General features: G+C 42.6%; 1 protein-coding gene across 2 annotated transcripts in view; it reads left to right on the top strand.

Annotated features, from left to right (window-relative positions):
• Positions 1-5,971, top strand: part of mapk4 (mitogen-activated protein kinase 4) — a 28,272-nt gene extending 22,301 nt beyond the window's left edge. For both annotated transcript variants that reach the window (XM_006627270.3, XM_015340408.2), the window contains exon 6: positions 4,620-5,971. In XM_006627270.3, coding sequence (XP_006627333.2) covers positions 4,620-5,394 — 775 coding nt within the window. In that variant the 3' untranslated portion in view covers positions 5,395-5,971. The remainder of the gene's footprint in view (positions 1-4,619) is intronic.
• The last annotated feature ends 7,182 nt before the right edge of the window (positions 5,972-13,153 follow it).

Raw genomic sequence — 13,153 nt, 5'->3', positions numbered from 1 at the left:
CAACATCTGAGCACCTGCCAGGTAGGGAAGGTGTGTTAAAAGAGCCCCAGTTTTTTATTCGCTTGTGTAGACTGCACTACATCGTGTCTGGCCTTCCTCATGGTAGAGTCAGTATAACAAGGGCCACACGGTGGCAGAAGGAAAGAATCGGTTCTTTGATCCATTTGAACTCTTTTTTTTTCTGCCACACTCCAACAAAGAAAAGAAAATTGCTCAGAGGTAGAAATTGTTCAGCACATCTTGTTCCTTACTTTCAGTGTGAAATTGAGTTTGCCATTTGAATATGGCGGATGGAACGTTTGATTTATTTCTCTCTTTAGGTCTCTGTCTCTTTTCTTGAAATGTAGGATTCTTGTTAAATGTTTTGCGACTTCCAAGTCATGGCACCGCCTGTAAACTGTAACTGTGTAATTGTAGGAACAAAGTGTGAAAGGGCAAGCAGGGAGTTTGATGCCAAATTGAAAAAGAAATACCAATCGAATCACAAAGGACCAAACAGGTTTCTTGAAAATCAATGCAATAACATTTTCCAACCTTTATCAACAATGTCGTTAACTGCCTTTTTTTATCCAGTCAGTGATGAGCTCTGTAATGTTCCTTAAAGATGTCATGTGAGACCTAGAGTAGCAGTGTGCCAAGGAACTGCTCTTTGTGTGGCAGGGCTGTTGTGGAAGCCCACAGGTTAGAGGGGTGCTCAGCCCTGAGAGCACAGTTTCATTTCTTGAGCCAGCCTGCAGCACTTCCTGGTTGCAGTCCTTGGTTCCTTTTTTAACGAGGGTCACTTGTCTCTGCTGACCATGTCGAGAGTTACTTACATAAATCCAAGTGCCAAAGGAATTAATTGAAATATAAAACAGTGCTTATAGTCATGGATAATGATTTTAGGAGGATGGAGGGCCGGTTCACATGTCTGTCTGTGTGTTTCAGAATATTGTATGCTGAAGGTATTTGCTCTTTGGCGGAATTCCAGACTATTCTGACTTCAAGGCCTGAGGCCTGTGGAGTTCTGTAAGTCTGAGGTCCGGCAAGAGAATTTGCAACTGCCCTGTTGCGTGAGCTGTATTCATGTATGTATGCAGTAGCCTGGAGATGGAACAAGTACAGGAGAAGAAACAGACTGCCTCAGGCCTTTATGACACATGTTGTTAAAACTGGTAATAACACTTTGTAATTAAGACTGAGCACAGAAAACTCTAACAGCCACCGAGAGACATGTTATAAATCTTCAGCATATGGAATTCCTGAGTTTCTGCATGTAATTACACCAGACTCACAGACATTTTATAATTAGCAACTTTCCTACCCCACTGTAGTTGGACATTTCTTAAAGAACCTAGTTTTGCACTGATTAATCCTGTGTGAGTAACAGAGAGGCCATCTTCAGCTTTTGGATTTATAATTCCTTCAGGCCAGTAAAGTTAAGCTGAAGGAAAATAACCTACAGGGCCTCCCGTCTGCTGTCTTTCAGACAAATGTATTGGTATAAAAAAGGATTGTGATTAAATCTTTTTTTACATCTTTGGAAGTGTTTGGGAGATTTCAGACAACAGAAGGCAACATCTATCATGGCTTGGTAAGAGTTGCAGTGAATGGATGGTGCTTGATTAGCAGGGAATCCCACAATGTTCAGATCATCAACACTCCATACAAGGAGGAATTCTGGACAAAAGACTGCAGTAACAGCTTGAATAAGATCTCTTTTTTGCCTGGTAGGCGAGCTTCACAAGCTTTCCAGCAGAATCGTGGCTCTGTCACATGTTCTTACTTTATGCTGCTCGCAGGTTGCATTGCAGGAAAGAAATAAATCAGATGAAAAGAGAATGAGCTGAGGGTGTCACTGAGATGATAATACCGCTGATTCCTCGAGGAAGCTACCAGGGCTGTCAGTCTTGATGAAGTGTACCCGACAGGAGCAGTTTTAAAAAAACATGAAAATGTGATTAAGATCCGGCTCTCTGACCCACCCACACAGCTTAATACCATGTTATCCTGGAGACTGGAAAGCTTCCTGTCCTTTGGTGTTTAGCAACGCATCGTGGAAATGACACTGCAGCAGAGAGGGAAGCAGGAGCACTTCCATTTGGCACTGAGGAGTTTAAGACAGTGTAAGAAAGTGACGAGTCTTAGCTTGCATGATCAGGACTGTGTATAAAGAGCAAGACCATAGCATACATTTCCAGAATGTGACCAGTGAGGGGAGGATATGGTATCAAATTAAAGTGTCTCAGAGTTCCAGTACCAGTGATTAATCTGAATATGGAATTCCAGGTTCCAGTTTTCGTGTGGGGTGGATAAAAAACTTACCCAAAGAGACACAGCCCCCTGCTGACACTGATACACAACACAGCACCTTCACTGACACTGGCACACACTGTTAGTGTGCTGAACCTGCTTGAAGCCATTTTGTCCCTCAGCTCCCCTCTGCCCTAGAAACAAACTGTTAGTCCTTTAGTTTTTTCTGTGTTTTTCTCTTTCATGTAGGCTTCTACGCTGCTATTTTGACAGTAGACAGTCCAAAGTTTGTCGGGAGCCTGGAAGCCAAATTCCTCTTTGCTGTGCTTTTTGATGTCTGATCAGCCCATCTTCCCAGAATTCCCTGGTGTTTGGTTTAAAGTGAGCCGAGTTTTGCACTGGCTGTTAATTGAAATTACTTCCAAATAGCAAAATGGTAGTCAAGGCTCTTCCTGTGCGTTCACAAAGGCATCTTCTCTCTCACTCTCACTGACTGGGCTCACCCCATAGAATCACAGGACACTTCCTCCAGCTACATACTGTAACAATCAATGTGCTGTTGAAACATGTAGTGGTGTCTGGTGTTTGATACTATTAACTGTTCTCAGTTGAGAGGGTGAGAGGATAATGGAGACTTCATGCCCACAGACTCCTTGGTCTAGAAATGTTTCAAATTGTTTCTGGTGTAGCTGAACCAGCTGAAGTGGCCAAATGGTTTTGGCTTGAGACTTTAAGAACAAGATTCCATGACCAGAAAGAGTAACAAAGGAGAGTTGGACACTTACTGTTTTTTAACGAATGTATTTAATTATTTATTTATGTATAAAATGCAAAACAAAATGTCAGAATGTTGAGTGTGAACAGCTATGTAGAATTTCAAGATTTTTGTGTCTGACGTATGGTATGAATTGAGCTGAAAGGTGTTTTATACAGAAGTATTTAAAGTATTAATTTGTCCAGAAGAATCACAATTGTCCTTCCTCCATTATGTTCTCAGCCTTAGAACTGCAGATTCTTTCCTGATTGCAATACATTACCTCAGTAATAACTGAGGCACAAAAGAAACACTGCACTCAAGTCTAATGGATGTAATCAAATATTTTAAATGTAGACATCAAGCAAAGTCACAGAACAAAATACAGATCAAAGAACCATTATGAGATTTTCCATATGAAATATGACACTGTCCAAGTGAATGCTTTACAAAGTTAGCAGTATATATGACCTTCCTGCATATTTACACAATTCAGGCAGTGTTGATGCACAGACCTGATCAGCATCTGGACAGGCTGCTGTGGGATATTCTGCCACTCTTCCTGTGCAGCTGCAGCCAGCTGGTAAAGACTGGCCAATCACAGTTGTCTCCTGTTGATGGAGTTGTGAGCTAGTCCCACAGGTGTTTTGTTATACGTAATTTAGGAGAAATAATTGCAGCAATAACTTAATGCTGTTATCTCAATGTTGTAAAGCTGTATTCCTAACTTGTTGAAATTATTTTGATGGTAAATCAAGAATCTCTTCCCTAGCTTGTAGAAAGAGAAAAACTCTTGGCTCAGGGATCTGGTCAATGCATGCCTGAGCTGTAAAGCTGTATTCAATGTTTGATACACTTGTATCAAAAGAGATTCCTCCCCACATTACCCAATGCGTTCATGTTCTATTAAGTAACTGTTCTTAGACTGTGGTTAAATTTTAAAGTAGTGTAGCTTTTTTGCGTTTCCGACATGTTTACTGTTCCCAAACTTCCATTTATTAATAAGACCAAATTTATATTCTAAGAGGCATAATGTAAATTACTATAATGGGTAACAGGTGTAGTGCTTGTCTCCTAGAAATTCTGCATAGTTCTCTGATTTGAGTCTGTCCCAGCAAATGAGCTACTGCCGCATCACTGAGTTATTAATGGCAACTATACAGCTTAGTGGTAGAAAAGGACAGTGCTAAATGTTTTCCATTAGGCAAAGGATTTATTCATAAAATTAGATTAAAGCAAGCTGAAAATACAGCCTAGCAATTCCCCCAAAAGAAAAGGGATAATAAATGAAAAATTCACAGCTGAATTCAGGTGACCCACTGGTTTTAACTTGATCTGTTCCTCCTGCAGGTACCAGGCCAGTCTGTCCTGTGACCTATCAGGTGTCCTACCTGTTTTAACTAAACCTGCTTCTTCTGCAGGTTCCAGGCATGCCTGTCCTGTGACCTATCAGGTGACCTACTTGTTTTAACTAAACCTGCTTCTTCTGCAGGTTCCAGGCATGCCTGTCCTGTGACCTATCAGGTGACCTACCTGTTTTAACTAAACCTGCTTCTTCTGCAGGTTCCAGGCATGCCTGTCCTGTGACCTATCAGGTGACCTACCTGTTTTAACTTGACTCCTTCTTCTGCAGGTACCAGGCCAGCCTGTCCTCTGACCTGGAGTGGCAGCAGCGGGAGAGAGGGTCTGAGGTGGAGGTGCAACGAGACCCTCGCACGGGATCCATGCCCATCCTGGAGGAGGTGCAAGTTGACCCCCGCAAGTATTCCCACAGCAGCTCTGAGCGCTTCCTAGAGCATTCCCACTCCTCGCTGGAGCGCGCTGGCCCCGGGGACATGGATTGTGGCCGCTCTTGTGACTACAAGGTGGGCTCCCCCTCCTACCTGGACAAGCTGCTGTGGCGGGATGGCAAGCCCCACCACTACTCGGAGCCCAAGCTCATCCTGGACCTGTCCCACTGGAAGCGGAACAGTCTCCCTGTGTCTGGAGAGGGGAGGAGGGGGAGCAGGCTGGAGGAGCCCTCCCATGAGCCGCCCTCTGACCTTTTCCTGGAGATCTCCCGCTGGGTGGAGAGCACCCAAGCCCGGCTGGAGAGCCCCAGCCCGCCGCCTTTGCTGTTGCCAGCCCCTGAGGTCCAGGACGAGAGTGGTAATGGCCAGCAGCCTCCATCCTCTTCCTCCCAGACGGCATCAGCCCATTTCCTCGCCACTTCCACCCCGGCTCGGCAGCTCACGGACAGCACCGAACCCCAGTTCGACCTGGATGTCTTCATCTCCCGGGCCCTCAAGCTGTGCAGCAAGCCGGAGGACCTGAATGAGGGCCGGCTGGCCGAGATTAATGGAGCTCACATCCCTGAGCGGCCGGCTGACATTGTGCAGGCCAAGGTCTGCCAGAAGGACCGCTGGTAGAGTGACTGTGGGGTCTGCTTCGAGGCTGGGTCATGAGGAATACTCAATCCTATCCTAGAAGCTGCAAGCTTGAATCTAAATGCACACTTACATCGAGTGGGATGACAACAGTCCTCTTGGATCTACAGTGGCAAGATGAAAGGCAGATAAGGCTGTTCTTAATGGGAACTGTTTTTTTTAAAAACTGCCTTTCATCTTGAAAAAGATCTTTGCAGATGGCCACTTGTGAAATGTACCGAATTATGTAGAAGCTTGAATATGGATTGCGAAGCTAGAATGCATTGGTACAAAAACAGACAAGGATTAACTGTGAACAAAAGTGATTTCAAATCGGACTGCTCTTTTTGAACTGATTGAATACCGCGAGTTTGTGGAGGAAAGGAAATGGTAATGTCTTAGCTGCTACTGAAATGAAAAGCGATGGTTTTGGAATCAGTACTGTAATAATTATTATTTATCATCATCCTCTGAGCACACTCACCCATGATAGCAGATTGTAAAGTGTTCTAACGCCTTTCAAATGGAAATGCACCCTCACACGCAAAAACAAAAGAGAAAAATTAGCAATTGTCCTTCAGTGAAGTGTGGTTTTTGAAGTACATTACCAAGGTGGGGGGTTAATGTTGTGATGACTGCATTACTGCCCAGATCCAGTGCTTATTCAGACAAGCAGAACCTGAACCTGATTGTGAGTTCGTCTATCCTTCTGAAATCTTCATTTGCTATGCAAACGCATGGGGAGATGAATGGGCACTATGCGGTTTAAGTTTGCCAGATAACGACTCAAGGCAGTAAGCAGGACTAATCTAACTAAATGTGTTTTGTGCCTTTCATCAAATAGGTAATGACTTCTTCCTGTTTTCTTTTTTCTTCCACTGGTCTGCATCTCATTATCAGTTCAATTCTCCTGCATTAGAACAGGTTACAGGTTCAGTTAGTGTTTAAAGAGTGGTGCAGCACACACGGAACTACTAACTTAACCAGTAACAGGTTTAAAGATGAGCAAGTCTTTCTCTTTCAGTGACATCACCTCTGACACCCTCACTAATGCAAGAGCTACATTGCTTGAAGCCTGAATGCAGTGCTGGCACACTGATATAAAGAACACAGCAGCGAGTTAATGAGTACGTCTTTATTTAGATTGACTGGTGTACACCTTATATAAGACTCTGGTGCTGTGCCAAATGTGTTCTTCAGCTAATTCTGGATTGTACTGACAATATTTATAATTATCATCTTTTATTAGTTTGTTCACAGCTGTAAATAAACTAGGCCAAACTGGCAAGCAGGCTGTAGCTGCTACTTGAACTGCCAGAGGCTTTCAGAACACCTTTGTGGCAAACCTTTCCATAAACAGCCAGCACAGCACAATGCTGTGTGCTTTTCTGGAAAGGAATCTTGAATTTTAAACTGGGGGCAGTTTGCAGAAGATTGTCACCATTTTAAATTACACAATAAATTTTATGAAAGATGTCAGGACAGAATGATTCTGCGTCAACCAGCAGATGAGTGGGGAAATGAAATCAGAGCCTTGCCTTAAAATATTTCAAATGGGATCATTTAATTTTGATGCTACCAGCCACACCAAGAGGCTAAACTGTAGCCTCTGAACACAGCACATTTGAACACCCTTAAAAACCCAGGGGAGCAGTGTCACTCTATCAGGCTCTCTTATACTTGATAATCCTATAACACAAGCTCGTTATACTGCCTCAGATGTAGCTGCTGGGGGCAGTCTAAGAATTTTTGTGTGCCCTGCTGTGCGTCTTAGATGAACTACTGTTACTCCCCGGTAAGGAGCTCATGTACCGGTTCTTCTAAAATTGACATAATTTTAATTCTCTTATAGTTCTGCATCACATTAGAGTTCTCTCACACTGTCATTGAAAAATGCAAAAAAGTGTAAACAATTCAATATCATTACAAATTATTATTGATCATAGGTAAATTCCAAAATATTTTAATTGCGGACTGTCATGTTGGGGAGGTTCTGTGTAGAAGTTTGTGGAACTGCAAAAAGCCTCCTTAACCTTCTTGTGCAGTTGAGTTGCGGGGAAAGCTGGCAATTCAAAGACATTTCAAGAAACATGGACCATGGTGGTGTGAAGAGGATCATGTGTTTTTCTTGTAGATGGTACATCTTGCTGAGATTGGCACACTGTGGCACAGTTGTAGGAAAGCAATTGAATGGCAAATTAAAAAACGGGGAAAAAAGCTTTTGTGAAAATGTATTGCATTTGACCTTTACGGATTCGATAGGCTAAATTAACTGAACCTAGCGCCTGAGAATCACAATATTCCTGAGAAAGGTCAATCTTTCATCGAATGTGGCTCTGGTCTGTGTATCATTTCTCCATGGGCACTGAGGCCCTGCCTGTCAGCCCGCTGTGAGGACAGAGATGCTGGTGTGTACTGCCGGTTTTGTTTTGGCAGAAGCTGCCCTTGTCAGGAATCCTGCTGAAGCAAAGCAGGTTAGCCAGCTTTATGTTTGCCTTTGGGCATCAGTTTCATTACTCACTTCACAATATTTATGTTAATAGGTCTCCTGCAGCAAAACCTGGTACAGCTTTGTTACAGCACTGTCTTCCCTACGCTGTCATAATTAGGGTACAGAGTTTGTTTTTATTGCTTCTTGGTCTGCTTCCTTCAGTCTATAATTAAATCAAATTACACCATATATTTGCTACCTAAAGGCCTGATTTCTAAATGCAGTCTCACGTGAGTTGAGTTGAATCCTGCAATAGTTTCCTTGTGTGCACAAGTTAATCATAGGGATTTTGTATGATTCTTCAAAAACAAGGTAGGTGTTTGTGACTGTCTGTCTTGTTTCAGACGCCCTCTACTCTTATCCAGCTCTTGCTCATATGTTCTACAGCCCTTGCAGAGTCCTACATGGCCAAAGATAAGTGTACCCTCCCCTTGTGGGGTTATCACCCGGAGAATTAGTTAAGGAAGGACCTTGAGGTAAAACAAAGGAAAGGGTTTTGGTTGGTGTCTGGCTGCAAATCTGAGGTCTTTACCAGCCTTTGGAATGGCAATGACATGTATTCTTTTCTAGGCCTTTAGGACTGTCCTCAGGACCTGATGCCTACATTGTTGACTGCTGGGTCGAAAGGGTGGTTTGTGCGCCTTTAACAATGCAAGTATCAGCATCACACTCTCAGGGCATAAAGAGCCAACGGGCAGCCAAGGAGAATTGCTTTGTAGGCAACTTCTGTTTTGCAGAGATAGTGCTGAGAGCTGAAATGCAGAGGCTGAGTATGAGCAATGGCCTGCCATGGCTTTGTGGAAAGTCATCTAGGACTTGGCATGGCACTGGCTGAGGGGGACTCCGGGCACGTGCCGCATGTCATGTGAATGGCTCAATAGGAATGTTCTGCGCTGCCTCAGAGTCCCGCGCAGGGGCAAAATTATTTCTTTACACCCACTCTACAAAAGAGTTGAGTCTCCAAAAACTCTCACATGGATGCCTGGCGCTGAGTGTTCCCAGACTCCCAGTCTTCCCATTGGCACAGACTCCCGCACTTGTCCACTCCCACTCCCCAAGCTTCCACTTTAATTCTCCAACATCGCGCAAAGTCCCACGGTCTTGCACCACTAAACTTCCGCTTCAAATCTCGGGATTCAGCCTGTACTCCTCCCATCCCCAACCCCCCCCCCCCCCCCCCCCGCAGCGCGATTCTACGTTGTAACAGTCTCTTTCAGAATGATAATGTTGATAAAGTGTTAGGTTACAAGAGCTCCACTGAGGAGAATAGGCCCTACTGATAGAAAGTCAATGTCTTGCATGACCAATATCAGGGACACCGGCCTCAGGATTCCATGACGAGACTCTCGCTTAACTCAGACGGGGGACTGGGTCAAGGAATTCAGTCTGCTAGTAAAAGATCATTAGTTTCTCCAGAAACATTCTGAGTGCTGGAAGGTGCAAAGAGAATGCTGATCCATCTCGGTCCCAGATGATGAAGCTTGTCAGAGCTTTTACTTCACTGGTTTTACACATAAAACACACTTTGGCTGATCCTATTTAACTCCTCACAGCTGGGATTGAAGGCTATCTCGATCATCACTGACACTTACAGTATGATTTTATTAAGCATGAGGATGTTTCAGAAAGGCATTAGAGGAATTATTCCTTTCAACTCATTTCAGCAAGCTGGGTGTTATTAAATATAATCCTATTTAACGGAGAAGGTTCACTCTCTTTCATTTTCCCTTTGATTGTCATCATGATCCCTGTGTTACCACCACATTTTACAAACTGTATGTGGAGCTGGGACTCAGAAGACCCTTTTTCACAACACTTCAACGCTGCATCGTGATGAGCTGACCACAGGGGGGCTAGTTTATACTGTGGTTAATTGTGCAAGTGCTCACAGATCCAGGCGATGTCTGCACAACAGAACGTGTACCCTGAATAACCCACAATTCTTCACAAATTCAACACCTTTGCTAATACTACACACTTTATCTACTACACTATAATACAGGTTAGGATATTGCCGTGGATTTGAAAAAGAAACACAGCCTTCTGGTATGTTACTACCTAATGTAGATAAAGTAATTAAGCAGATATAATTAACAACTCCATCACACTCCATACATTAAAAAGCAACAGAACCAAGGCTGTCTGGACTTTAATCACACAAATCACTTCTGTCAGCACAGCTTTCTAGTGGCAATTTATTATATTTGCTATTTTCTAAACGGGTTGTAAGTACCCTGTTTTTAATGTTACAAGGGAAGATTTCCTGTAAAAAATGAAGCACGTGTTTTAAATTAGATTGTGAGGTTCTTCTTCTTCAGTAACAACAGAAAAAAAGAGTTCCGTAAACTGCCCGTTTTTAAAGCTACTAAACTTCTGACAGATTCAGCCTCCCACAAGACTCAGCTTAGGCTCTGTCACCTGCCTATAGCAAAAATAAAACACAGAAATTGGTAAGGGTAAGGTGAGAAAGATGGTTGTTTCTGTAACCTGGTCTTCCTGTGAAATCCTTGTGTCAGCTGCACATTATTTGTCCTATGGAGACACCTGGAGATACCAAATTGGGCATTAGAACACTTCTGCCCTGCATGGCTGTTGTTCGGTACTTATATACAGTAAAACACAAATTCTCGCTTTGCTCTCCACTAAAGTTTTGTGGTTCAGTAATCACTACATACATCATTTTATAAGCTGTCCCCCCTCTCTGTCAGGTAATGTTGTATTTATGTGAGTCCTCTAGGATAAAGGTATCAACCAGATATATTACTGATACAGATAATCCAGAGGTTGGTACTATCCACAGAATTTGCTTTTGAGATTCAGAATTAGATTCGAACATAATGAATTTCAGCCCAACATGAGAATATAAGAAAGGTTAAGAAATGAGTGGAAGCCATTCAACCCATCTAGCCTGTGTGGTGGCTCATTGACGTGTGCTTTACTCTTCCCAGTGTGTTCTCTGTTTCTTTATTTTTCTGAGGTAAAACTGAGATTTCGAGGCTTAATTTTGTTGACTTTTGGGACTCTTGAAGTGTCAGCCTTGTATAACTATTAGCTTACTGACGAGAACTCTGCAGGCCATTTTAATTCTGCTTAGAAATCATCATTGTAGCATCACAACATTATGAAATCCTCTGATCTGAGTTTACATTTTTGGCTATATATATGGTTCTGTAATGAAACAAGTAAAGGTTTATTCCACACTGAAAAGAGAAAAAAAGAAACACAACATTTTGGCTATGGAGCCTTCTTTGGGTGTCTTCCCAAACTACTTGAACTACTACATGGTCCTGTAGGTGTTGTTCATTGCATCTCCGTAATGACTGGAAGGGAACAATTCTGGGTCAATGTAAGCACATTCAGTTTGTAAAATGGGGACAAATAAACTTGAAGAGGTAAACAATGTTTGTTCATATTACCTGGGTGTAATAAGGTACTCAACTTATCATTTTGTTTATATTGTTTGATGTATAATTTTATTTAATAGATTGGATTGATAAATTGATTTGATGTGAAGGACTGAAAGAACAATAAAAGTTGCCTCAGACACATTCCAGGATGAAATTAGATCTATGTCTCACACTTACTTAATGAACCAGCACAAAGTGACAAAGCAGCAGGCATCTCAATATGTTCGCAATTGTGTGTTCATGGAAACTGCTTTAAAATATAGTGAGCTGAGTGCTGGAGTTGCGTACTGCTGTTTGGCAACAACTATAGAATGAAATGTTGGAAATAACCCAGTAACATGAGTTTATCATTTCCCGCATTTTTATTTTACAGAATGGATATGTATTTTTATATTGAGTACATGTACATTCCAACATATAAAATTAATTGTTGCTGTCATTTGGCTTTATTTCACCATGATCCTGCAATCATGACTGTAGTATGTCTCATGAGCCAAAGGGATTTAAAACTTTAATTCAGTGGTTGAAAATTGTCGGCTTCTTGAGCGCTTGCTAGCAACCTGACTGGCTTTATCATTGTTGAAGTCGGAGGATGTTCCCATAGACCCTACAAAGAGATGGCTTCTTAAGTTTAACCTTCACATGCTACTTCCCCTGCGTGGAAATGATAAAGTAAGAACTCGAGGTTGTTTCTTCATGTTCTTTCTGGCATGAGGAAATCTGCTGTCGAATTCTAGGAGGGTGTGCGAAGTGTCACCGCTTCTCCTGAGCCCACTGAGGACACAGAGCAGCCGGAGACTTTATTAAGAGCTTTCACACCTCTGGTCCCCCTCTCCAGCTCGCGGGCACAGGCTGCTGCACGCTGCGTGGTGCTGTGCGTGGATGAGCCCCTGGGGAAGCTGTCCTCATGCAGGGCACACAGCGAAGAGCAGAACAGGCGCAAAAGAAAAATGTCAGTTTTGAAGGAACCGCAGTAAAAATAAACCAAACTGTCTGATCACTGTTTTAGCTGATTTGTGCTTTCAGCAAACGATTAAATAACTTACTTTTGATTGATCATGTGATTTATTTTGTTCTCCTAACCCTTATAGTCCCATTGGCAAAAAAAAATGTTTTATTTTTTTACATTTCCGCATGGAATCCACCTTTATGCATTCCTTTGCAACTCCCACACTACCCTCTACATGAGCACTGTTTATATATTACTAAGTCATTCATCATCTGGCTTATTTCAGGTTAGAGCTAGGGTTTTAATATGCTCTGGATTGGCAACTAGCCAATTAGAACCAATTAACAAATTAAAAAAAACACCAGTTAACCTCATCTTTGATATGTGGTAGGAAATTGGAGATAGAGAATGCAAACATGTAAATCACAGACAAACGTTTCCAGCATATATAGTATTATTATCAATTTATTTGACTAATCCAAAGCATGTTACACATGCCACCATTTCCGCAGCTGGGCAGTCTGCAGTGAAGTTTCTTGCGCAGGGGTACAGTAGCTCTTCTCCACCTGGGTTTTGAACCTGCATCCCTTCAGTCCAGGGCCCTAACCGCTACTTTGCACTTTGTGAGGTCTGTTTTCCTTGACAGCAGCTATACAAGGTGAGGTGTGCTTAGCTGATTCATTTAGTTTATATTCTACTGCCATGTGGTGATTAAGCAATGTCATGCAGAGGCACTGCAGCAGAGCCAGTTGCAAATGTGGTTTAATTCCTGGATGGAGCTAACATCCATCCTTGAAACTGTTTCAGTTCAATTCAAGCTTTATTGTCGCATTGGGGGAGATTTGATTTACAGCACACTCCCAACATAATACAAAAACTAGGTGCGTGCCTGAGATCTTTTTTAAGACTACAAAA

The sequence above is a fragment of the Lepisosteus oculatus genome, chromosome 3 (genome assembly GCF_040954835.1).
Source record: "Lepisosteus oculatus isolate fLepOcu1 chromosome 3, fLepOcu1.hap2, whole genome shotgun sequence".
In the NCBI taxonomy this organism is placed as follows: Eukaryota; Metazoa; Chordata; class Actinopteri; order Semionotiformes; family Lepisosteidae; genus Lepisosteus; species Lepisosteus oculatus.
The sequence above is the reverse complement of the archived record's forward strand: the minus strand, read 5'-3'. Positions and strand labels throughout refer to the sequence as shown.